The sequence below is a fragment of the Dryobates pubescens genome, chromosome 9 (assembly GCF_014839835.1).
Source record: "Dryobates pubescens isolate bDryPub1 chromosome 9, bDryPub1.pri, whole genome shotgun sequence".
NCBI lineage: Eukaryota > Metazoa > Chordata > Aves > Piciformes > Picidae > Dryobates > Dryobates pubescens.
Window position 1 is genome coordinate 35,181,048 of NC_071620.1, and position 23,446 is coordinate 35,204,493.

The window sequence follows — 23,446 nt, forward strand, 5'->3', positions numbered from 1 at the left end:
CCTTTCAGCCAAGCACTGGCTGCTCACACAGAATATGTTCATCCAAGTTTCAATTCTTTTTAAAAAAGGGCAGAGTGGAATTCAGAGAGTTACACCACAGGAGCTTGGCAGCATTAACTCTCAAATCTTTTCCCTATTCCCAAGGACAAAATATTCAACAACTACTGCAGGAAACTTAAGAACAATCTTTTTTTAGAGGAGGGAATTTACTATGTATCTAATTCAAGAATGGGTTTTTTTGAACAACAAAACCGGGGTCTTTTTGCACACAAGAAATCCAGAGGGAGAAATGTACTAAATGCTGGTTGAAACTCTGAAGCCTACCAGAAAAAACAGATGGGTGCTAGGACCCATTGTAATAAAGAAGAAAAAAACCACGTTCTAAAATGTTAGCAATTGTCCTTCTGTTGTCTGCACAGCATTGTGAGAACACATTTGCTTCTCCAAAAGTAATAGTACTGAACTTTAGAAAGCTAATGAGATCGTAACGCACGGTTCAGGTTCACTCCATGAATGACTTGAATGAAATGACACCACAAAAATCCATCAGAGCTGAACAGATATGCTTGCTAGCTATAGACAATACTCTGTCTGGTTGGCTTTGAAATCTCTCCAAGGTCAGTTTGTGTCTAGGAACAAACACTCACAGCAATGAGCCTTTAGAGATGCATTTTTGAAGTTAAGCTCTGGATGCTGACCCTTAAAAAAACTATTTGCTTTACTCCTCATAAGAAGTTACTTCTTCCTCTGGTTAAATACAATATTCTTTTCCTCCAGAGCTACTCTCTGGAGGCTTCTCCTGCCATCTGCACTTACTCAATTTTGAGGTGTAACCACATGTTTGGAAGACCTACAGGAGAACAGATCACCATTAATGTAGCTGCAAAGCAGTTCCAAATTTTCTCTGCTGAACAGCTTTTTGGACTCTCCTACAGAGCATTCTGCCAAACTTCAGACCGCACGCAGGGGACCCAGATCCCTTCAGCTCTCTGCCAACCAACCAAGCCGCTTGTGACTGGAGTAGTGACACTATCTCCTGGTGTTTTTAGCAACTTGGATCAAAGAAATTTGGAGTATCCCTCTAGTCTCCAGCATGTAACTGGTTCTTACCATAAAATGTATGCTCTTGAAAGCGGAACCATCTGCAAACAAGGGCCAGAACAGTGGAGATTCCTTCCCTGTTGGAAGCTTGCATGGTTGATCATGGTTTGATGTAAGAATGGCATTCCTGCGCATGTGTGGTGGCCTTGGGATGGATAGAGGAAGCAACACTTCAGGTGAGAAGGTGGTCTGTGGGGCCAGGGAAGAAAGCATGAAGGGGGGCTGAGTGATGACAACAGGAGTGCCAGCCCCCTTCCCCAAACATTCTATGACCCTCTAAAATGCCACTGATCTTTCCCTTTCTTCTAAGTTTCTTTTTCTGAAAAATCTGATGCCACAAACTTGGATTTTGCTTATGCTGCAAAGCAACTGCTGGCTCTGAGGAAGGGTTAAATGCTAAAGCACCTAAGAAGGAACCATCTTCCTTAAATTAAGCTAACGTGAATATCAGACCTCTTTGATGGACCCCTATGGATCACAGTGACTACACAGTGATTACATAGGGAGCACAGTGACTGTTACCCACATATCCTGGCCATTAGAAGTATCTCACACTTCTAGTACTGTCAGTATGTAATTTGTCTAATCAAAAGGCAACAGCACCCTATCTTCCAATTTACTTATCTACTAACACAACTGTACTCCTAAAATAACAACCTGGGGACACGTAAAACACTAAACCAAACAAACCAGTTTTGGTTTGCTGTCCAAATAATCTGTGACCATCACAGCAAATCTCAATCCAAAACACAAAAAGCTGTTGGTTTTAACAAAGGAAACTTTGGGGAACTTTGCCAGGTTGCTGATGGCAAGATCAACACTTACACAGCTAGCTCTAAAAAGTCTCCTCTGATACTGCAGCAGCTACAGACCACTCAGAGAACAGAGGAACTGTGTATATCTCTGATAGTGTTAGTTTGTTATAGGCCATTTTTCCAGTGTCAGTGTGAAGAAAGGCAGACAGACAATCCTGCAGAAACCAAATTCATCTCCAAGCAGGCACTTTACATTGGTAATGTCAAAAAAGTGCAATTTATCCACTTTCTGAGAAATGAATGAAAAGCTAAAATACTCAGTGCCTGGGAACAGCCACTTTAGAGGATTTCCAGATAAACACTTTTCTAAACAGAAGTTGGCAGCGTTAGCAATTCAAACCCACCACAATCCACTTTCAAAGAGAAAAGATGCATAGGAAACAATATGGTGGCCACACTTTGTCTTGCTATTGAAGTGGAAAATTCCTCAAAGAACAAATTTGAGAGCTTTAAGAATGCTTAACTATCTTGTGTCAGAGGGACTTCAGAACCCAGACTGCATGAAAGGCAGGTGATAAATAACAGTGCCTTACTACAATGGGCCGTGGCCTAAAATGTCCACTTGAAAATTATAGGGCTGTGAGAAGAGTTTGTGTCAAACGGTAGAACTGCCAAAAACCTGAGTTCCAGCAGGTCAGAATCTACCTGTGAGGTGAGGTCAAAGCTAGTGAGTAGTTTTCAGCTGGCAAAACAAGTCACTACTTTTCTTTAGAAATAAACTCACTAAGCCTTAAAAAGTGGATTGGACAAACTACCTATTCTGACCTGAAATGAGAGTTTTCAGTTTGTAATAAAAAATTATATGCCCCATTTACTATTTTTATTCAGATTTCCCTTCCCCATTTGTTGATAATTTTGTTCCATTTGAGTACCAACTACAAAAAAAAATCCCTTATTTGGCCAGCTCCAGTAGAAATAACTCTTCTTGCAGTAACTGCTATGGTAATTATGAGCACAAATCTCCTGAAGCAGGCTACAAGGAGACCTCTCCCCAGTAGCTGCACTGCCAGCTGCAGTGCAGATGGCAGGGTCATTCCTAGCCATTATTGGTCACATCTGGATCTGTGATACCTGGTGATCAGACTGGGTCTTTGCATGTGTTTTTTTTACAGTGTTGATTCTTTTGTAGCTCTATCACTGTTTTCACCTTGCTAGAGATTTCACATTCACCATCCTACCCAGAGACCTGCCCACTGCACAAATTCCCAGCTTGTTCAGGAACACAACCTGTCTCCTTCCATCTGCTGTGTATTTAACACCTTCACTGCCAGAGCCAATTTCTGTCTCTGTATTAGCAAAGTTTTGAAATACTTTTTTAAAATGATAGAACTGTTCTGATTGGAAGAGAGCTTTAAGATCATCAAGTCCAACTATTAACTCAGCACTGCCAAATCACCACTAAACCATCTTTTCACCTTTTAAATCCCTCCGGGGATGGGAACTCCAACGCTACCCTCGACAACCTGTTCCAGGACTTCACAACCCTTTTGAAGAAGAAACTTTTTCTAATGTCCAATCTAAACCTCCCCTATTATCTATTACTTACTACTCGGGAAAAGAGATCCACACCCACCTCACTTTGACCTCATTTCAGGTAATTGCTGAGAGCTCAGTCATAACCCCTCAGCCTCCTTTTCGCCGGGCTACACAATGCCAGTTCCCTCAGCTGCTCCTCACAAGATTTGTGCTCTAGACTCTTTACCATGTTTGTTGCCCTTCTCTGGACATGCTCTAGCACCTCAATGTCCTTCCTATAGCGAGGGGCCCAAACTGAATCCAGTATTTGAGGTACAGCCTCATCAGTGCCGAGTATGTGAGGACAATGACTTCCCTAGTCCTGCTGGGCACATTATTTCTGATACAAGCCAGGAATCATAGCATTCCATGGAGCATCAATGAAAACATGCTGCACCAGAGATATAAAATATCAAGAATGTCTATCTAAAAAACAGCCTAAAATTAAAAAAATTCACCTGCTAAAAACTCACAACCCCCCCATGCCTTAGGAAACTGCACAGTTGTTTCTTATATTTACAAGATATTAGACAAGATTTGCTCGCTGTTATAACAACTTTAGTTTTAAATCTAGCAGCCTAAAACCATGACAAGATATTTTTTACTCAACAGAACTCTTCTCCCAGCTGTATTTACTTCTCTTGAAGTTATTGAGATGCACACAGCTACCCTGAGGCTAAATTTGGACCAGAAAGTGATAATCTTTTTATTGTTCTTGTTGCTTTGTAAGTATTTCCACAGCAAACAAATGGAATGCTACAAAGAAGCTTATTACATCAAATAAGGAATTAGCAGCAGGAATCAGTAATCTCCTAAGATCCTATTTCCAGGCAAATACTCTTAACTTCAAAATAAGGAAGAAACCCCAATCCCATGAAACAAAACACTTGCAGAGGGACATTCAAACCCTACATGCTATCCTGAACAGGCTGTAGCCTTTCTTTTCATCTACTGCAGCATGTGATATTGGCTGTTGACATTTCCTCCCTGATTTTTTGAGGGCTCAGTTCAACCCCTGCTGTCTCCACTCTTAGTTATCTTATACGAGATACCTTTACTCTTGCCTGTGCCTTCCCCAACTCCCCCGACACTTTATCAGTACCAGTCTACCTGCTTGGGGCACACTGGTTATGGAGGAGGAGGGAATGCCCAAAGACATCTTTCATCTTCTTTTTATAAATATCCCTTGTCCTGCTGACCTGAAGAGTCATCTTTCCTTTACACTTCAGACACTTCACTTCTTAAATCCCATTGGGACAGTCCTGTAGATGCTCTCCCTGTGACATTTCAAACGGGGTGCTGTTAAACCCTGCAGTTTTGCAATTGTTTGACCTCTCAAGAAAGACTGCTTTAAACTGGTGATTGTTTTCTGAGCTCCTTCCTGGTCCGAATAGTTTATGTAGTCAGCATTCAGGTAGAGGGGCTGAAGAGAGTTAATAATTAAAACATTTTGTATGCAAGACAAGAAATATGTTTGTTCATGGCTGCTGATGTGCCTTAGGATAAGCCTGGATATCCCTACAGGGCACAGATACCAGCACTGAAATACTTCTGAGCTTTCAGTGCCCTGGTTTTGTGGCATCCACATGTTTTCTGCATGTTCAGCTGCAGTGAAGGTAAGGACTCGAAGCTTGGAGAGAGGCAGCAAAGGGAATCAGCAGAGTCACCCGGATAAAAATCCCTTCTGAACATGGATCCATGATGCAAAATTGTTGGAAAACCTGGAAACTGCATCTGCTGCTATGAGTGGCTGCAGATTGGTACTGGCCAGGACAGCCTGGGCAAACATACTGTGCCTGCTTCCTAGTTCTGCTCAGCTTCATTATTAGTTTAAAATGTGCAATTTCTCATGCATCAGCATTGAGCTGAAGTAAAGAACACACACTCTTCAGACTCTCCTTGCAGCCCCCACTGGCCACAGCCATGTGGGCTTGTGTTTGGCTTTACAAGTATAACTCAATTCACATCTGTACCTTATAGTCTCTTGGGTATTAAGCTCACACTCATGACTGCAGATTATCTAGTGCCAAGAAGTTTGCTCCCATTTGACAGCAGTGGTGCCCTGCTGAGCCCAGCTAACGAACACCAGCTTCTGAGGAGGACAGGGAAAAAATTGTCTCACAACTATTACACTCTGTCATCTTCTCAAACTCTGCTGAGGAGTGTTTTTGGCAAAACGTGCCTCAAGTACATGCTTCCATCCTATTTTTTAACTAGAGGCATTAGAACCTTGCTGTACTCTGCATTACTGGAGATCATTGCCATTGATACAGATACCAGACAGCACCACTGCAGGCTGTGATGTTTCTGTCAATGTGGGGAGTTGGGATCTTGCTCCTCTCAAAGAACAGTGAATTGTTAGTTTTCTCTGGATCCAGCCAGAGACAGAACATTTTCAAGGCAGGTCTCAAGATTCTGCTTCAGATAGCCAGAAAATGAGAGAAGAGCTATACAAGGGTGCAAGAAATCTGAAAAACTTAGAAGTGGAACTGGGACTTTGGTGGTTTGGGTTGGTGTTGATTTTTTTCTTTGTTTGTTTTTTGTTTTTTCACTTTTTGAGGGAGGTTGGGCACCTGGAGTTGATTTCCATGAAAATACAGACAGTCTGTGCGATGGTCTTTTTTAAAACTGAGTCCCAGTCATTTTTTTCCATGGAGCAAAGAACAAGGCATTTGCTCTCAAAGGCCAACCCCATGCTCCTCTGGAACTGAAGTAAGCTAGAGACTTTTGCAGTCTACATGTTATAGACAGGCATTTGTCAGAGCTCACGACCTGTCTAACCTCTCTGTGCCAGTACAGCCATTGTAAAATGAACCAAAGCAGGAGGGATTTATCAAGCACTGTACCAGAGTAGCTTTATGGGACATATTCATAGTAACCTCAGACTGGGGTGAGCAAAGAGAGTGAGGATTTGGGAAAGCTCAAGACAGAATTTGGCTGCTCTGTTGAACTTCCAAATATTCCTGTCAGCTTATTTCTCCATCTTGTCAAGGTCCCTCTGGTTGGCAGCACAACACACTTGTACATCAGTCACTCCTCCCAGTTTTGGGTCATCAGCAAGTTCACTGAGGATACACTCTGCCCATCATCCAGATCATTAATGAATGATGTTGAAGATGACTGGGCCCAGTACTGACCTCCTGGGGTATACTGCTAATTACTGGTCTCCGACTAGACTTTGTGTCACTGTTCACCTGCTACTGGGCCCACCATTCAAACAGTTTTCAATCCATCTTCCCATCCAGCCCATACTTCAACAAATTCACTGTGAGGATATTACGGGAGACAACGTTAAAAGCCTTCATGTCTACATAGACACTACCTATTGTTCCCCCCTTGTATAACAGAATAGTAATTTCATGTAGAAACTCATCATGTTGATTAGGTATGACTTCCCCTTGTGAATCCTGATGACTTTCTTGTCCTTTACATGCCTGGATATGGTTTCCAGGATCAGCTGCTCCATCACCTTCTCAGTGATCAAGGTGAGGCTGGCTGGTCTATAATTCCCTTATCCCTCTTTCCTGAATACAGGAGTGATAATTGCTTTCCTCCAGTGTTTGAGCACTTCTCCCAGGTGCCATGATTGATAAAAGAAACATTAAAGAAGATAAAGACAGCGCTAAATATTTAACACTACTAGATCAAAATCATCCTTTCAGATGTATTTTATGCTGACTAGTGAGGCAGCATTGTTCTCTCTTGAAGGTATTAACACGTGCCCTAATTATTAAAACATGACATGTCCGGAGACAAATGCCCAGAACTGAGAGAGAAAGGCAAGGTACAGTGATGGGCAGGCAGGAAAAGCAAATCTGAGGCAGCCAAGTGTGCAACGAGCAAAAAGAGTGCTGAGACAAGCGAGTGGTGATGCCCAGTATTCCCTCACTGATGCCTTCCTTGCATTTCCCCATCATTGTCTTTGTATCTGCTCCAAAATCTTTGAGACTGAGGCCAAGTGCTGTACAGTACCTTGAACAAGGGTAGGGTGGAGGTAGGCTACTACTACTGAAATACAAGGAGAAACAAGACAGAATAAAGACTCTGAAGAGGAGAATTCATCAAGAAAAGGGAAATAAAAGTACCTCCCAAAAATGTGTCACACAGGATGGGTTTCAGAGGCAAAACCAGTCTCTTTTCCTTGCTGAAGAGCTGTTTTTCAGGTGTCATATTACATTAGAAGAAGGAGTTGTTAACTTGCTGGAATTGAACAGTACAGTGCAAAATGTTGGCAGTTCTTCTAACTGCACCAAAATACTAGATTTTCTTGGCCATTCTGAAGGGGAAGAGGAAGCAGATAGTGGAGTATCACATAGCTCTATGATTCCTGCCATTGCCCAGATCTCTCAGTCTCAGTATATATGTCTGGCCAAACAATGCAAAGGTTAATAGTTCTGGCACAACCTGAAAGTGAAGGACACCAGACATTTACATTTAGCTGCTCACCACGAAAAGGAAAGGAATCTCTGGGGATATTCTGGCCCTGAGACATCAGTCACTCCAGAAAGCAGCAGAGAGAGGCTTTGGGAACAGCTGGAGAATGGGGAGATTCATGAAGGCACTGAACTCAGGTCAGAAAAGTTGCTCCCCACTTCAAGACTGATGTGCAGCAACAGTGTGTCCATGAACTTGACTCCAAACAGACACCTGTCAAAAGGGCTGCCTGCCTCGCTTCTTCTACAGTTGAAACCTGCATATTGAGACAGCGAAGTCCTTGCACTATGAAAGCCAGGGACCACAGCTCAGGTGTTCCAACATCCCAGTGCAGCCAAACAAGCCAAAGAAACTCATTGTTCGTGCTACTTGCAAGCTTGCCTTGAAGAAGGCCAGCTGATAGGGCTGTGAAAATATCTTCACGGCAGACAGCCAGAGACCTTTCCCTGTGGCTTCTGTGAGGGCCTCCTGAGGATAGCATTTACAAGCAGTTTATATCTCCCTGTGTGCTTCCCCACAGGGCCTGGGTGCAACTGAGCTGCCATCTGCCATCCCATCAGGTAACTAAGGTTCCTCTGTGTGTGCAGGAAAAGAGGCCCTGCTCCAGGCAGCATTCTTTTTGCCCACTGAAGGAGCAGGCTGGTGCCTTTGCAGCCCCCTCTGCTTGAGATCACCTGCTTGCAAGGAGAGCTTTTAAGTCAAATCCACTTGATTGTGCAGGGAAGCAGGAACAATGTTTCTTCTTGATTATTGTATCAAAGGAAATCATGAAGACCTTTCCAGCATGCTGAAAAACTCAGCTATTTTGTAGGATAAATAGTCCAGCCTGATGTTATAGATGCTCATTTAGCAAATATTGAATGCTCATTTAATTAATTACTCATTAACCATCAGTGCTGCTGCCAGCTGAATTCAGGGATGCCAGTGATGAACCAGGTTACTGGACTTGCTCTGGTCCTAACATGCTTTCCCTGTTTTGAAAATGAGTCATCATCAGAAAGGCAAGCAATGGGAACTACAGGCTGCATAGATGCCACGTTGATGTGGCCTACTGCACATGCAAGCACTTCCTCTTCACTAATGCTATTAATGTAAGTGGTAATTTCACATGGTCAGATTTGAGGCTAAGGACTTTGTTTAATCCCCATGTATGGTCTGTGCAGTGGTTATGAATCCCAGTGCTGAAATATGAGCATAATTCTCATCTGTGCTTGTCTCTAAAAGACTAGTTTTAACTTTTTCTGCATGTATGCAAAAAAAATCCCTGCTCATCTCAGTGATCCTACTGTTAACACTGTGCCTTAGGAAACATATGCAAAATTCCAACCTTACAGAATTGTGTCAGGTAGAGTTGTAAGAATATTCACTTTCATGGTATGTTTGTCCAAAAGACATTTAATCACATATATATATATAAAAAAAATGCAAACCATTAAACCCTATTTACTACAGGGCCCACTGTTCAAACAAATCACCACTCTTGGTGACTTGGCACTTTGGGACATGGTTTAATGGCCATGGTGGTGTTAGGTTGATGGTTGGACTTGATGATTCATGAATTCACATAATACCAGGTTGGAAAGGACCTCAAGGATCACCTAGTCCAACTTTTTAGGGTAAGAATATAGTTCAACTGAGATGGCCCAGCACCCTGTCAAGCTGGGCCTTGTAACTGTCTAGTGCAGGGAAATCCACCACCTCCCTTGGGAGTTTATTCCACTGTCCAATAGTTTAAATGGTGAAATTTTTTTCCTGGTGTCCAGTCTGAATCTCCCCAGGAGCAACTTGTACCCATTACCCTGTGTCTTCACGAGGTGACTCTCTGTAAAAAGGGACTCTTCCTCCTCATGATAGCTGCCCTTTATGTACTATGAGGTCTCCCCTAAGCTTTCTCTTCCCAAGGCTGGCCAAACCCAGTTCTCTCAGCCTTCCTTCATGACAGGTTTTCCAGTCCTCTGATCATTCATGTGGCTCTTCTCTGGAACCTCTCCAGCCTGTCTGCATCCTTCTTTTATAGTGGGGAACAGAACTATATGGAGTACTCAAGATGTGATGATCTTGCAGGTCTTTTCCAACCAAAACAACTCTATGCTTCTAAGCTTCTATTTACTCACATACAATACTCTGCATATGCAACTCCTGTGCTCTTGGACAAAGATGACCATACACACAGGTTACACTTACTTCTTTAGCAGGCCTGCTTGCGCACACAGTCAATGTGCATGTATCACATATACATATTAAAAGCTGACTGGAGTCAGGATCAAAAATTGGATCTGTGTATTTGCTTCCTTTACAAGGACTACCCATGTCACTCTCCTGCACATGTTGCCAAAGAGACCATAATACAGTGAAGAGGAAAAAAAACCAAAAAGGCAAACCATATCTCCTGAGAGTGGTTAAATATTTTGCTCAAAAAGCAATTCTTCCATTTTACAATCATCAGCCTGTAAAGTGAAATTTATTCCTGCCAATTGCTGCTTTTATCTATTTGTACTGCTATCTGATTTGTTTATTAGATGAAAATTACAAGGTTATTCAAGGTGAGCAAATGTTGCAGTTGTGATTAACTCCCCACAATCAGCAGACACAAAACATGAAGATCTATGGTTATTTTTCTTGCCAGGTTGAAATTTATAAGCTAGCTCTTAATGGAGTTGCCTGAAATTTGTCAGCATTAAGCAGCACAAGAGGAAAACCAACCAAACCAGCCACCTTTGTCTCCTTTACTTAAATCCAGAATATAGTATTTTGAAAAAGCTACTTCCTAGCTTGTGTTTGTTTCACCTTTTTTCTATTGTGTCAGTCTTTTAATCAAAGGAGAGTACTGCGTGAGCTCCATGTGGCCTCTTGTTTACTAGATAAATAAAAGACTGGTTTTGTTACTGACATACGTTATTTCATTACTGCCACAAGCTTGCATTATATCACCATGAATTATTTTGCCCAGCAGAAAAACGTGGCTTCCTCTAAGGTAAAAGCTGACAGTAGTTTGACAACTAAAAGCAACACTGCAATCAATTTGGGGCAGAAAATGAAGACTAGCACACCCCCACTGGAACTGCATAGGAAACTACAGTAGACTAAATATGCATTGACAGACTGAGACCTCAAACAGAGACTGTGTCAGGGTGCTGAAAAGGCTGGGAAATGTGCAGGGGAAGTTGTAACCCCATAATCTTACTCTGCTTTGGCTTCTGCAGAGAAAGGATGGGAGAAACGGATGCTGCAACAAAATGGCTTCCATGAGACCAGGCAACAGGAACAGTGACAGACCCCAGGAATAACAAACAGCTTCCTGGGCTGGTGACATCTCTGACCAAAATGAACTTTTGACATGGAGAATACACTTTCCATTTCATTAGTGGCCATACTGGTGCCTCTGGGGAGACCTTGCCCTCAAATGCTGCTTCCTGGTGCCAGCCATTAAGAACATTACTCTCCTTAGCACAACATTCCTCCTCCTTTATAGTAACATAAATTAATTGCCTCACCTTCTAACATGGAGAAGCACATCTGCTCAAGGACAGGCTAGGCCACATCTTGAGTATTGTGTCCAGTTCCGGGCCCCTCAGTTTAGGAAAGATGTTGACTTGCTGGAACGTGTCCAGAGAAGAGCAACCAAGCTGGTGAGGGGTCTGGAGCACAAGCCCTATGAGGAGAGGCTGAGGGAGCTGGGGTTGTTTAGCCTGGAGAAAGAGGAGGCTCAGAGGAGACCTTATTGCTCTCTACAACTACCTGAAGGGAGGTTGTAGCCAGGTGGGGGTTGGTCTCTTCTCCCAGGCAACCAGCACCAGAACAAGAGGACACAATCTCAAGCTGCACCAGGGGAGGTTAGGCTGGATGTTAGGAAGAAGTTCTGCATAGAAAGAGTGACTGCCCATTGGAATGGGCTGCCCAGGGAGGTGGTGGAGTCACCATCACTGGAGGTGTTTAAGAGGAGACTGCATGGGGCGCTTGGTGCCATGGTTTAGTTGATTAGATGGTGTTGGACGATAGGCTGGACTCAGTCTCAAAGTTCTTTTCCAACCTGGTTTATTCTATTCTATTCTACATCCACTCCGCAAGGCTTTGCTTTCATTCATAGCAAAACATCTGCTAGCCCCAGCCAAGTGAAACTGGTGGCAGCAAGGGTTCATCCCCTCCTGACGTGGAGCTGTGGCAGAGGAGAGATCACACTGCCAGGATCCATCAGATCATAAGTTAAGGACACTGCTCATCCCATAAACAAGGGAGCACATAGAGATGATGTGTTTTGCAGTGACATTACCCACTGTAACCTCCCCTTTTCCCCTAGTTGCTCCCATTGACCTTTTGCCACATCAAATTACTCAGATGAAGCAAATTCATGCTGTTAGATGTTGAAATTCATATCAAAACAATAATAGCATAATTTGTGATGTTAGGCTTGTCTTTTTCTGGGGCAAATGTTAGCTATGCAAATTCCTAATATAAAGAGACAAGTCTAAATGGTGCTCAGAGATGAGGATCCTTGTCCTACTGATGCACAGTTAGATGCCTCAAGAGCTCTTGATACCCATGTAGTTTTTTGAAAGGACACAGGCATTGCTGTCAATGAGAGTTTGTTAGCTAGTGGAATTTTCCAAAGTCCATAGGCACATACATACATTTGGAGACCTCAATGTGTGCACGTCTTTTGTTCAGTAGCTTGCCTGAAGTCAGAAAGACCAGGGAAAATGCATCCTTTTCAAAGCATTTTAACTAAAAAGCCACCTTTCCTTCCAGCGCAACAGAGACTGTTAGGGTATCAGTCACAGAAGAGGTTTGACAAGGGCCTTGGGAATCCCGTCTCCCATCCATGCCCTTCAACAGAACCCAGATCAGTTCTGCTCAGAGTATTTATTCCTTGTGGCTGAGCCTATATGTGTTATGGTGACAAGCTGAAACTGAGTTACCCATAGATAACCATCTGCTTTTGCTGCCGAACTCTTGATGCTCAGGGCAATTCAGATAGCTCCCTTGGGGTTTCTCACAAATGTACAGCTTCCTCACAAAGCTAAACTAAAAGGCGGGAAAAGAAAAGTTGTTTTCCCTAGGTACCATCACAGCTAAACCCCAGGCTCATCCCTCTGCAGCTTTGTTCAGTTGTCCCCATTCATGCATTGCCCCCTCTAATCCAGCATTTAGATGAGCTTGTTTACCACAATCCCATTTTCCGTGTGATTTATCCCCAGCTCCCGACATGTGAAAAGGCAGCCTCCTCACACGCAGGCGTGTGCACTGCCATCGGGGATGAGCTCTTGCTTTAGGCACTTGCTTTTCTCTCATTAGTGGAGGCTAACAATAAGTGAGAATTGCAGACGTCAGAGGTAATTAGGAAGAAATTATTCCACGTTACCCAACAAAATGAGGCCTGTGAATAAAGCCTAATCCTGCTGTCTGCCCATTCTTTTTATCCCTAAATGACTCAGAGTTGGGGAGGGCACAAAATACTCTCCCCAGAGCTGGACAGGGAACAGCCATGGAGTAGATTCGGCTGTGCTAAACGGGGGCCATCTTGCTGTCAGCATCTGGTTGAATAAACTCCCCCTTCAATGGGACTGCAATGCTGTTTAAATAATTTACTGCTTCAAAAAAAGGCATCTCTTCACAAACTAAATTATTAGTAAATAAACACAATCATTTTGGATTATTCAGTCCCCTCAGGCCTCTGAAGGAACTGATATGTATTTTCTCAACTGTGCATGTCTTGCAGAACAACCTTTACTCAGCAGTGGTAATACTTCTGTCACCTTCATGGTGATGCCAAAGATGCAATCCTTTCCTCAAATTGTCAAATTTTTCTCCTTTCTGCTTCATGACTCTCCTGTTTACAAACATGCTGTATTGCTCTTCCTCCTGAGTACTCTCCCTCCTGCAGAGGGACAAAAACCTCACAGCAGCCTCATGGCATTTAAAATCAGTGGCAATTTTTTATACTTGTGGGAATTCACCAAGTTCATTTCATCACAGGATTTCTGTTTCCAGGCAGTATTTCTCAGTACAGCTGAGGAAGATGTAGTATTGATCAGGGAATGCAGGGAGTAGATTACCATTCAAACCAAGGTAGTAGGTGGTTATCATCTCTCAAACCTGCTACTCCGTAACAAAGATTTATGACTTTTCAGCCTACGTTTCCCAATCACAGACATCTTGGTACTACTTCCATGGCATCAGTGGGACTAGAAACACAGACATGCACACCTGCCAGATGTATCTCAAGCATAGGCACTTCCAGCCATATGCACACAGTGTCTCTGTGATCAGTTTTCACACTTCCTATCCTTTGCCTCCTGATACTTGCAATATATTATTTATATTACTTCAGATCAAGATTTTCTACTTGGGTGTAAGGACAGGATCCCATAAGGTATTGCAGTGAATAAATCCAGTACTATATGAAAAACCACACAGAACACTACTGTATTTCTGAGAGAGGAACTTCCTATTGATTCACTGCTTTGAAGCCAGCAGACCATATATAGACACATGCTCACAGGATCCCCCTGAATAGCCTGTCCTTGTAGGGGAGGTGCTCTACCTTCATGATCATCTTTGTGGCCCTCCTCTTGACCTGCTTAAGCAGGTCCATGTCTTTCTTATGTTAGGGGTCCCAGAGCCAGACATAATACTCCAGGTGAGGTCTCACAAGAGTGGGGTAAAGGGGGAGAACCACCTCCCTCGACCTGCCTAGGATGCAACTAGCCAGCACACTGCTAAATTATATTCAGGTTTTTTTTCCACCAGTATTGCCAACTCCTTCTCCACAGGGCTGATCTCAATCCAGTCACTGCCCAGCCTGTGTTTTTGGCTTGGGACTGACTCCATCTAGGTGCAGAACCTCGCACTCGGCCTAATACTTCGGTATGCAATTGCTAATGAGCACTCTCACTAGAGTTAGGGTGTTAAAAGACTCAAAAAGACTTGAGTGGTTTAGAAAGCAGGTCAGTGATAGCCTAAAGACACACGTTGTTTCAGTATATGGGAGAGTCTTTGTGAAAGACATACGAAGAAACCAGGTCTTAGCACTTCAAGAGAGTGCAAAGTCCTCAGAAAGCCTGGTGCCTTTTCTCTAGATGGCTCTTGTGCTTATTAAATAATGTTTTGATTAAGGAACTCTGTGTGGTATCTTATGAGCATCATTACGACTCCTTGGTGAAACAGAAGTGAGAAGACCGGCACTGAAGCACCCATCTCAATACCAGGGGACAGTCCCACAGCCTCTAGGAGACAGCCAGCTCTGGGGAGCATAACTTATCAGTACTGAGCCACCTCCTCACCAGGGGCTCCTGACAGGCCATGCCTTTATCATTGCCCCTGGGAGAACCTCCAAGTTCAGCTCCTGAATCCTTGCTTCACATAGTCTAGATATGCTCTCATTCTGATACCTACTGAAAGATAAATCCAGGTCCTCTGACTCTAACATGATGAACCAGGGGTCAGTACTTCCCAGCAGGTCCAGCACAGCCAGAGAGACAAGCAGAAGTCTGTCTTCTCCTTCTGCCTGCTAACTTTCAGAGCCCTAATTTTTCTCCTATTTTCTCCTTTCTGTCTTAAAGTCACTTGTACTCACTTCTTAAGCAGCTGTGAAACTGTGCAGGCACCAGAGGGATAAAATGAATCAGGAGTTTGGGAGAAGCTGAGCAAGCAAGAGGGAAAAAAAAGAAAAACCATACCCATTTAAAGATTCACTTAGCACAGAAGGTCTGCATTTCAGAGTAGAAGTTAATGGAGTTGTGAGGGTTGTTTGCAGCCAAGAACATGGCTGGCAGCATCCATTCCCTATCCCAAATTCACATGTGGTTATGAGCTGAAAGTTCTGCATCTTAACTTACTATTTTTGCTCCTTGCTTCACAGTAGGTACCACATTTTGGAGTATCACAGAATGGTGGGGGTTGGAAGGGATCTCTAGAGATCATCTGGTTAAACCCCTGTGATAAACCAGGTTCACCCAGAATTGTAAACTGAGTTTTGAATCTCTACAGAGAAGGAAACTCCACAACCTCTTTGGGCAGCCTGTTCCAGTATTCTATCACCCTCACTGTAAAGTTTTTCCTTATGGAGTAGTCTGTTATGAGTAGTCCATTTTCCTTATGAGTAGTCCATTCTTGTTGGGTGACAGGAGGAGGAGGGCTGCTAATTGGTTGCTGTAATTGCTGAGATCAGACTGCCCAGAGGCAGTCTATGCTGCAGTGGCCTATTTCTGTAACTGGAATTCATGTGATGTGGGATCTCCTGCCTATGCTAGAATGTATTTTGCCATCCTGGGCACGTGCTTAGCCATGATACAGGATACACACCAGGAAAGGACTATGCTCATGTGAAGTGCTTCTATAAGAGGCACAAAGGTATTAGTCTCTCTTATGGCTGAGCTATTACTGAGGATTGTTGTGAGCCAGATCCTGCTGTAAGATAGTCACTGCAGCCTCACCTGTACAGCTAGTCTGGTATAAATCAAGGCATTATTGTCTCAGCATGGGAAACAGATGACATGGTGAAGTTGGTGCAATAATAAAGTAATTTCTGGGACTAACTGGAGGTCCAGAAGTTTCAAACTATATTTAAGCAGGACCTGGACAAACAGTTCTGAGCCAAATTGATTCCTGGTGCAACTCTAAGGTTGGAGGAACTACAACTGGGATGGTTTTGGTCCCACACAATAAGTCAGTGTTCAAGCTCTCAATATGCCTGGTGATAAGAGTCTTTAAATATGACATTCTCTTTACAGTACTAAATTCTGCTTTGCCAAATGTGGCAGCAAATGAACTTCCAAACTAAACACTGTGAGGGCTATGCATAATACTGAAGTATCCTAATCAGCCTCTTGGTGAAAATTAATTGACCCACTACAGACAATAGCTATTTGCTGAAGTTTTTATTCTGCATTTTCCTCTTCTGTAAGTAGCATATGTGATTTCACTGGCTGGCTATTTTAAACCATAGAAAACCATTGGTGGAACAGTACAAATCCCTCTGAAATCCAAAATTACCAGCTGCAGTTATAGCCTGCATCTAGTATCATCTTCTCTAAGGGCTATAAATGCTTCACTACTTTAATTTTGTTTGGCATTTGCATCACTGTGTGATGATTACTGAGCAATGGCAAAGGATGGACTCAGTAATGAAGTCTGGGCAGTACAGACTACAGTCCAAGCTGAAATATTCTCTCTGATTCAATCTAATAGTCATGAGTATGCACACATAGATACATCACATGCAGATAAAAAGCACTTGTAAGATAGGCACCTTCCTTTCTGCTGCTAAAATGTCTGTGGCTTTTTGCATATTAGAGATAAAGAAAGTGCTTTACAACTTACTAAGTTGTAAATAGTAGTAAATTAAAAGGTCTGACAAGGAACTGTATTATTCAAGATAAAGCCTGTGAAATTCTACCCATTCCAGTGATATTATGTCAGTATAAGCTAGGAATGAAACAGCAGTGGCTCAGCTGTTTTTTGGGCTCATATATATACAGTTTTAATTATTTGAACTATTTGTGATTGCCCCTTAGTCATGCCTATATTAGAAGACAAGATCAAGCATTGTACCTCAGACTGAATGAGAAGAGATGTGACTGGGGAAACAAATAACATAGTGAGAACATGGGGCTTACACAAGGTGCTGGGTTTGGCTGGGATAGTTAATTTTCTTTGCAGTAGCTGGCATGGGCTATGGTTTGAATCTGTGCTGGGACAGCATTGATAGCACAGGGGTATTTTGGTTACTGCTAAACAGCACTTGCTGTATCAATGCCTTTTCGTTCCTCATACCACCCTACCAGTGAGTAGGCTGGGGGTGCACAAGGAATTGGGAGGGGACACAGCTGGGACAGCTAACCTCAACTGTCTGAAGTGACATTACAGACCATATGACATTATGGTCAGCATGTAAAGCCAGAGGAAGAAGAGGGAAATAGGAGACTCTCAGCTTTACAGCATTTGTCTTCCCAAGCTACCCTTATGCATGATGGAACCTGGAGATGGCTGAACACCTGCCTGGCAATGGGAAGTGGTGAATTCATTTCTTGTTGTGCTTTGCTTGTGCATGCAGCTTTTGCTTTACCTATTATGCTGTCTTTATCTCAAGCCTTGAGTTACATTCTTCCTTTTGTCCTTATTCACTTCTCTTATCCCACCAGAGAGGAGTGAGTGAGAGGCTGTGTGGGGCTTAGTTGCTGGCTGGGGTTAAACCATGACACCCAGGAAGCATTCTGGGTATTGGCAAAATTAGTTTTCCCTTGTTAAAAAGAGATATGCTGAAGAAACATTCTTTAATGGGGGAAAAAGCAGGGTTTAGAGAGGTGAGATATAAAATATTTACAATAAAAAGTATCTGGGGAGCAGTGAGCTGTCCAGAGTCATTGTTTGCACATGACAATTTACCTTCATCAGACACAGCTGTAAAACTGAAGTAATTTAGGCAAATGGGTGACACAGTGGAAATGCTGCTCAATGTCATCACAAGGTCAAGCAGTCCACTGTAAAGATAGGCTAGAAGGCAAAAAACTTTCAATGCTTCACATGCTTCAAAAGGGTCCAAAATGAATCATAAAGCATTGGGACCTCACTATCATGTGCAGCTCTTTGGGTCCCAGAGCTCCATGTGCAGCTGCAATCTAAAAACGAATTAGGCTGAATAAAGACTGGACTGAAAATCACAGTATCAGCAAAAGTACAGTGCTATTTTGAATACTTGGGGCATCACTGCTAAGACCCTTCAAACAGGGCACTGAAGAATTAAATCTTAAGAGTGGGCTAAGCATGATCCAGCTGAAAGACTTTCAGAGACAGACTGGAAAGATAGGTTTGGTTAGCTTATTGCAAAGAGATGCTAAATGAAGCCATGAAAAAAAAATGCTGAAAGATATACTTATCAGAAGCTTCTGTTCTCCCCATCTGCACAACATGGTAGCAGTGCTCCACCCTCATCCCCATTACCAAACAAAAACCAAGCAACCAAAAACCCCCCCAACCTAACTGCAACAAAAAACCCCAACCCAGCCAAAAAACAACAACCAAAAGCCACTACAAATTTCTCAGCAACTGGCTGCTCTTCTTGTGGTTTTCTTAAAGTCACACTGGAGGGCAGTGTGACTTTCACCAGGCTCTGCCTACCACCAAGTTGGTAACCTAACAGTGTCAAACTGATTACAGAACTTACAGCTGGAGAATAAGAGATTCTCAGACATGTCTACCTGGCCTCAGTTTACTAATTCCTGACAGGAATAATCCACATTTCATGGCTATCCCTCTATATCCCATGCAATACAGAAAATCAGAAGAGCTGGTGAGTGACACTTAAGAACACAGTGTAAATCTGACCTAAGAAAAGCAGGTACAGAGGGATGCAAGTATTTTGGATCAAAAAAGACTCAGGTACTCATGAGAGATGCAGTCAAAAAAGTTATAGCTCAGTCCTTTGGCCAAGCTAAACAGCTTATGAAATGGCACCTGCAGCTATAGTCCAAAATGTTATCAAAGTTGAACATTTCCCAGTGGTGCACAGAAAACAACCAAACCCACACACTTCACACTGATATGTAACACAACCAAAGATCCCAAAGGATATGCCAGGAAAATTAAATGAGGCATTGTATGAGAAGTTATATTGGAGCAGAAATAATGTATGGAGTCTCTTTTTTCCCCCTGATAGCTTTTTTTCTTAACATTGTGAACAAAACAGATCTCAAATGTTTACAGACTAGGGATAAAAACTGCAACTCCCCACTTATTTCCAAAGGCAAGAGTTAGAACATTGTTTGTCTCCTACCTTGTTAACTTTGTCCCAATCTGCTGCCTAAGTTCAAGCCTCTCTTCATCAGTCTGCATGGGGAGTATGTTCTTTTCCTCCAGCTCTCGCTTGGAAGGCCTGTTGCTTAATTTGATTGCTAAAGAGTCCTTCCTGCAGATTTTCCTTGCCAGGGAGCCTGTGGGAGAGAGGAGAGGCTCTGCTAAAAGAGGTGTCATCATTTCACTACAGCATGCAGCAGGCAAAGAATTACTGGCCAAGGGTGGCTACTAGGTACTCATTTATATGGGTATGGACTGTGGGAAAAGAGGTGTCAATTAACTTCACATGCTCAATTAACCTCCATTCCTATCATAATAAGGAAAAGCTGAGTTTGGTAAGTATACAGGAAAAATATATTAAAATATTGCTCCAATGAGGGGAGTGGAGAGGAAGGGCTTGCCCTGTAGCATCTGTAGCACTCCAGCACAGTGTTTCTGAACCAATGTAATAGAATGAATAATTCAACCTCAGAGTCTAGGCAAGCAGCAGAGCTACAGCACGTGGAAGGAAAGAGGTATCTTTCTTGCAATGTAGTATGAAGACATACAAGCTAGCATTAGAAGGAATCAAAAGTCAAACAGAAGCATACAGATCTCTATGTATACTAATTGACACTGCTTCTCATTCTGAGGACATGGAATATGCCTGCTTTAGGATTTTCTTTAGCTGTGCTTTAATGGGGAGGGGTTGTTTGATTGTACTGGTCTCAGTCTATGGAACAAAAGAAATTGAAGGGTCTGAAACTTCAGCTTGACCTGCAGGATGACAAGCAGTTGTTATATGGGAGTGTCCTGTAAGGACACATCAAGGCAGGAGATGGGTTTTCTTGGAGAAACCAGCTAGGGGCCACAGGTCCTCTTCCAGACTGTAATTGTTATAGAGCTATCAATTAACCTTGTCTTATCTGAGCCGAATTTTCTGATCATCACCCCTTTCAAAGTATGTGAAGAATTACAAATCTGACATGATTTGCTATATAGAAAAGCTCTGATTCTCTGTTGGTGGCACTTATTTCAACCTCCTGAAATAATGTAATTAAGCTGATCTTGACTAAAGCCAAAGGCAGGGCTTCTTTGCACCACAAACACCTGGGAAAGTGAATCCAAAAATCAATTTGGAAACTAAAACCAGTTATTTGAATTCTGTCAGACAGCTACCCAGACAGGAATTCATATGGATAATGCAATCACTGTAAAGTCACACTGCTTGTAATTTGGGATTAATTTACCAAGCATCTCCATGCAGTCAAGCCCTGAGAGATGCAAAACCCATGAAAGTCACGAAAGAAAATTCACAGGCCTTGTGTATCCCTTGTGTAAACACAAATATGTAAAATTTAAATAAGTGAGGAAGGAAAAACTGACTAAGTCTTACTTGTAAATAATGAATTGTCCTCCTCTTCATCTTCTTCTTCCTCCTCTTCCTGTCTTGGGTAGAGGCAGGAAGAATCTTCATAGTCAGGTTCATGAGGCACATTTTCTTTATTGTCATCGCACTCGATCACAACAGTTGGCACTTGTCTCATGTCTGGAAGGCCCCCAGGTCCTGTTTTTGTAACACTGTCACCTGTGTGTAAACCAGAGCTGTGGGGAAAGAAAGAAAATTAATAACTAAAAAATAAATAAATAAGAAATAAAATAAAAAACCTCAGTGGAAGACCAAGTTGCTTCTCTCAGGGTATTTGGGAAAGTAATGGTCTTTCACCCCTTATTGAGAAGAAACAAGGACAGAAATAGCTTCATGACCAAGTTGCTTTCCCAATGCAAAAAGAGAATGAGAGACTGGAAGGAAAAAATGATGGTTGCTCAGAGTCATTCTGCATCTTGAAAACATGTATTCTTCTGTTAAATACTATTCTCCTGAGACAACTTGAAACATTCCTCTTTCTTCTGACCCAAAAGTTAACATGGATTCTTAAAAGGCTGCTAGGTAATGTGCCAGAAAGACTTAAAAAACGTACTTCCTGGTATGTGATGCTAGTCCACACAGGGCTTAGGGATTTAAGAATAAAAATCTTCACATCCTCTGAGAGAACGTTACCATGCTGACATTATTATCCTCAGCTTCAAAGAAATCACTCTGTTAATTGCAACATTTATAATTGCTGACTATCCAACGAGATACATAAGCTTTACTGCTTGCCTTTCTCAGTCACAGTCCACATTTTGTACCACAGAAAGTTTCATGCTTCTGAATTTTTGTGTTAGACTTCAATGAGTTTGACCTGAAAAGCTTCATCCCAGTAGCAGTTTTAAAATTCATCAGCTGACTTCTCCTAAAGACACATACATGCACTACAGTCTTTAAAGACTTTCACATAAGTTTTAATTTATTGATATACTTCAGTAATTTTATGAACTTCATTTTTGAACTCTGTTTTCTCTGGAACCTGTTTTTTTTCCGGTACCTATCTTTAAAAAGAAAAAGCAGGAAATTAAAAAACCTGGAATTAAATTTCTAAGAGAAGCTAAAATGCTGTGAAATTCTCTCAACATTGCTGAAAAACACCCAACCAATAATAAGAATAAAAACTTCCAATATAGAGATACAGAGAGTAAGTACCAAGTCCCAAGTACGAATGAAAAGAACATTTGGTGCCTCCTTGTTCTTTGAAAGGTGTATGCAGATTAGAATCATGGTATCATAGAATCAGCAAGGTTGCAAAAGACCTCAAAGATCATCAAGTCCAACCTGTCAACCAAGACCTCATGACCATGGCACCAAGTGCCATGTCCAATCCTCTCTTGAACACTTCCAGGGACAGTGACTCCACCACCTCCCTGGGCAGCACATTCCAATGGCTAACAACTCTCTCTGAGAAGAATTTTCTCCTCACCTGGAGCCTAAACTTCCCCTGGTGCAGCTTGAGACTGTGTCTGGTGCTGGTTGCCTGGAGAAGAGACCAACCTCCTCCTGGCTACAACCACCCTTCAGGTAGTTGTAGACAGCAAGAAGGTCCCCCCTGAGCCTCTTCCAAGCTAAACAATCCCAGCTCCTTCAGCCTCTCCTCGTAGGGCTTGTGCTTGAGGCCTCTCGCCAGCCTCGTTGCCCTACTCTGGACACGTTCAAGAGGTATCCTTCTGGGTGTGCACATAGGGTAGCAGATATTAAAATGGTTCACCAGTTTAGGTTGCTAAGCAGGTATCAGATGGCAACAAGATTTACAAAATACCACAGAAGATCTTCACTTGAACTAGAGATCTAGGAATAGGCAGCTTCTCATCCCATTGTAATTTTTCTGAATCAGCCACTTTCTTGATAATACCACTTTCTATTTTAAGCCCTTCAATTTTCCCTTGTGTTTTCTGTTATTCTTGATTAAAATCAGCCTTTTCCACAGCATTTTGACTAAGTCAGCTGTCTAAGCAAAGCACTTAGGAAATACACGCAGTACTGCAGTATACTTAAGAAAGACAAGTCAAGGTCACTGGGTATTTCCATTGTATATACATTCCTCAGGGCCATTAGCATAAAGCCCACACGGTGAGGTAGCCTGCACCACACATTTTTTTAGCATTATTTACCAAAAGCATGTTATTGTTTCAAATAACATTCTAAACCCACTTTGTGTTTTCCAACAAAATTAGAGAACAAAGCTCTAGTTAAGAAAGTACTGGTTTTAAGAAGATAAAGGTATCTGAACACATACATTTCCATAATTCACAGCTGAGCAGCATAAGCACTTGCAGTTACTGTTGCATTATATTTATGTGATCAAAACAGCAAGAGTTCTGCCCACTACAGTTGATTGTGTTTCAAGTGAGAGAATATTTAATGTGGCCAGTTCTGG

At 42.4% G+C, this 23,446-nt stretch overlaps 1 protein-coding gene across 8 annotated transcripts in view; it reads right to left on the reverse strand.

The window, feature by feature from the left end:
• The window catches only part of PHACTR1 (phosphatase and actin regulator 1), a 346,438-nt gene that overhangs the window by 25,794 nt on the left and 297,198 nt on the right, over window positions 1–23,446 (reverse strand). For all 8 annotated transcript variants that reach the window (XM_054164428.1, XM_054164427.1, XM_054164431.1 and 5 more), the window contains 2 exons: window positions 21,031–21,239; window positions 19,636–19,792 (listed from right to left, as the gene is read on the reverse strand). In XM_054164428.1, the coding sequence (XP_054020403.1) occupies window positions 19,636–19,792; window positions 21,031–21,239 (366 nt within the window). The remainder of the gene's footprint in view (window positions 1–19,635; window positions 19,793–21,030; window positions 21,240–23,446) is intronic.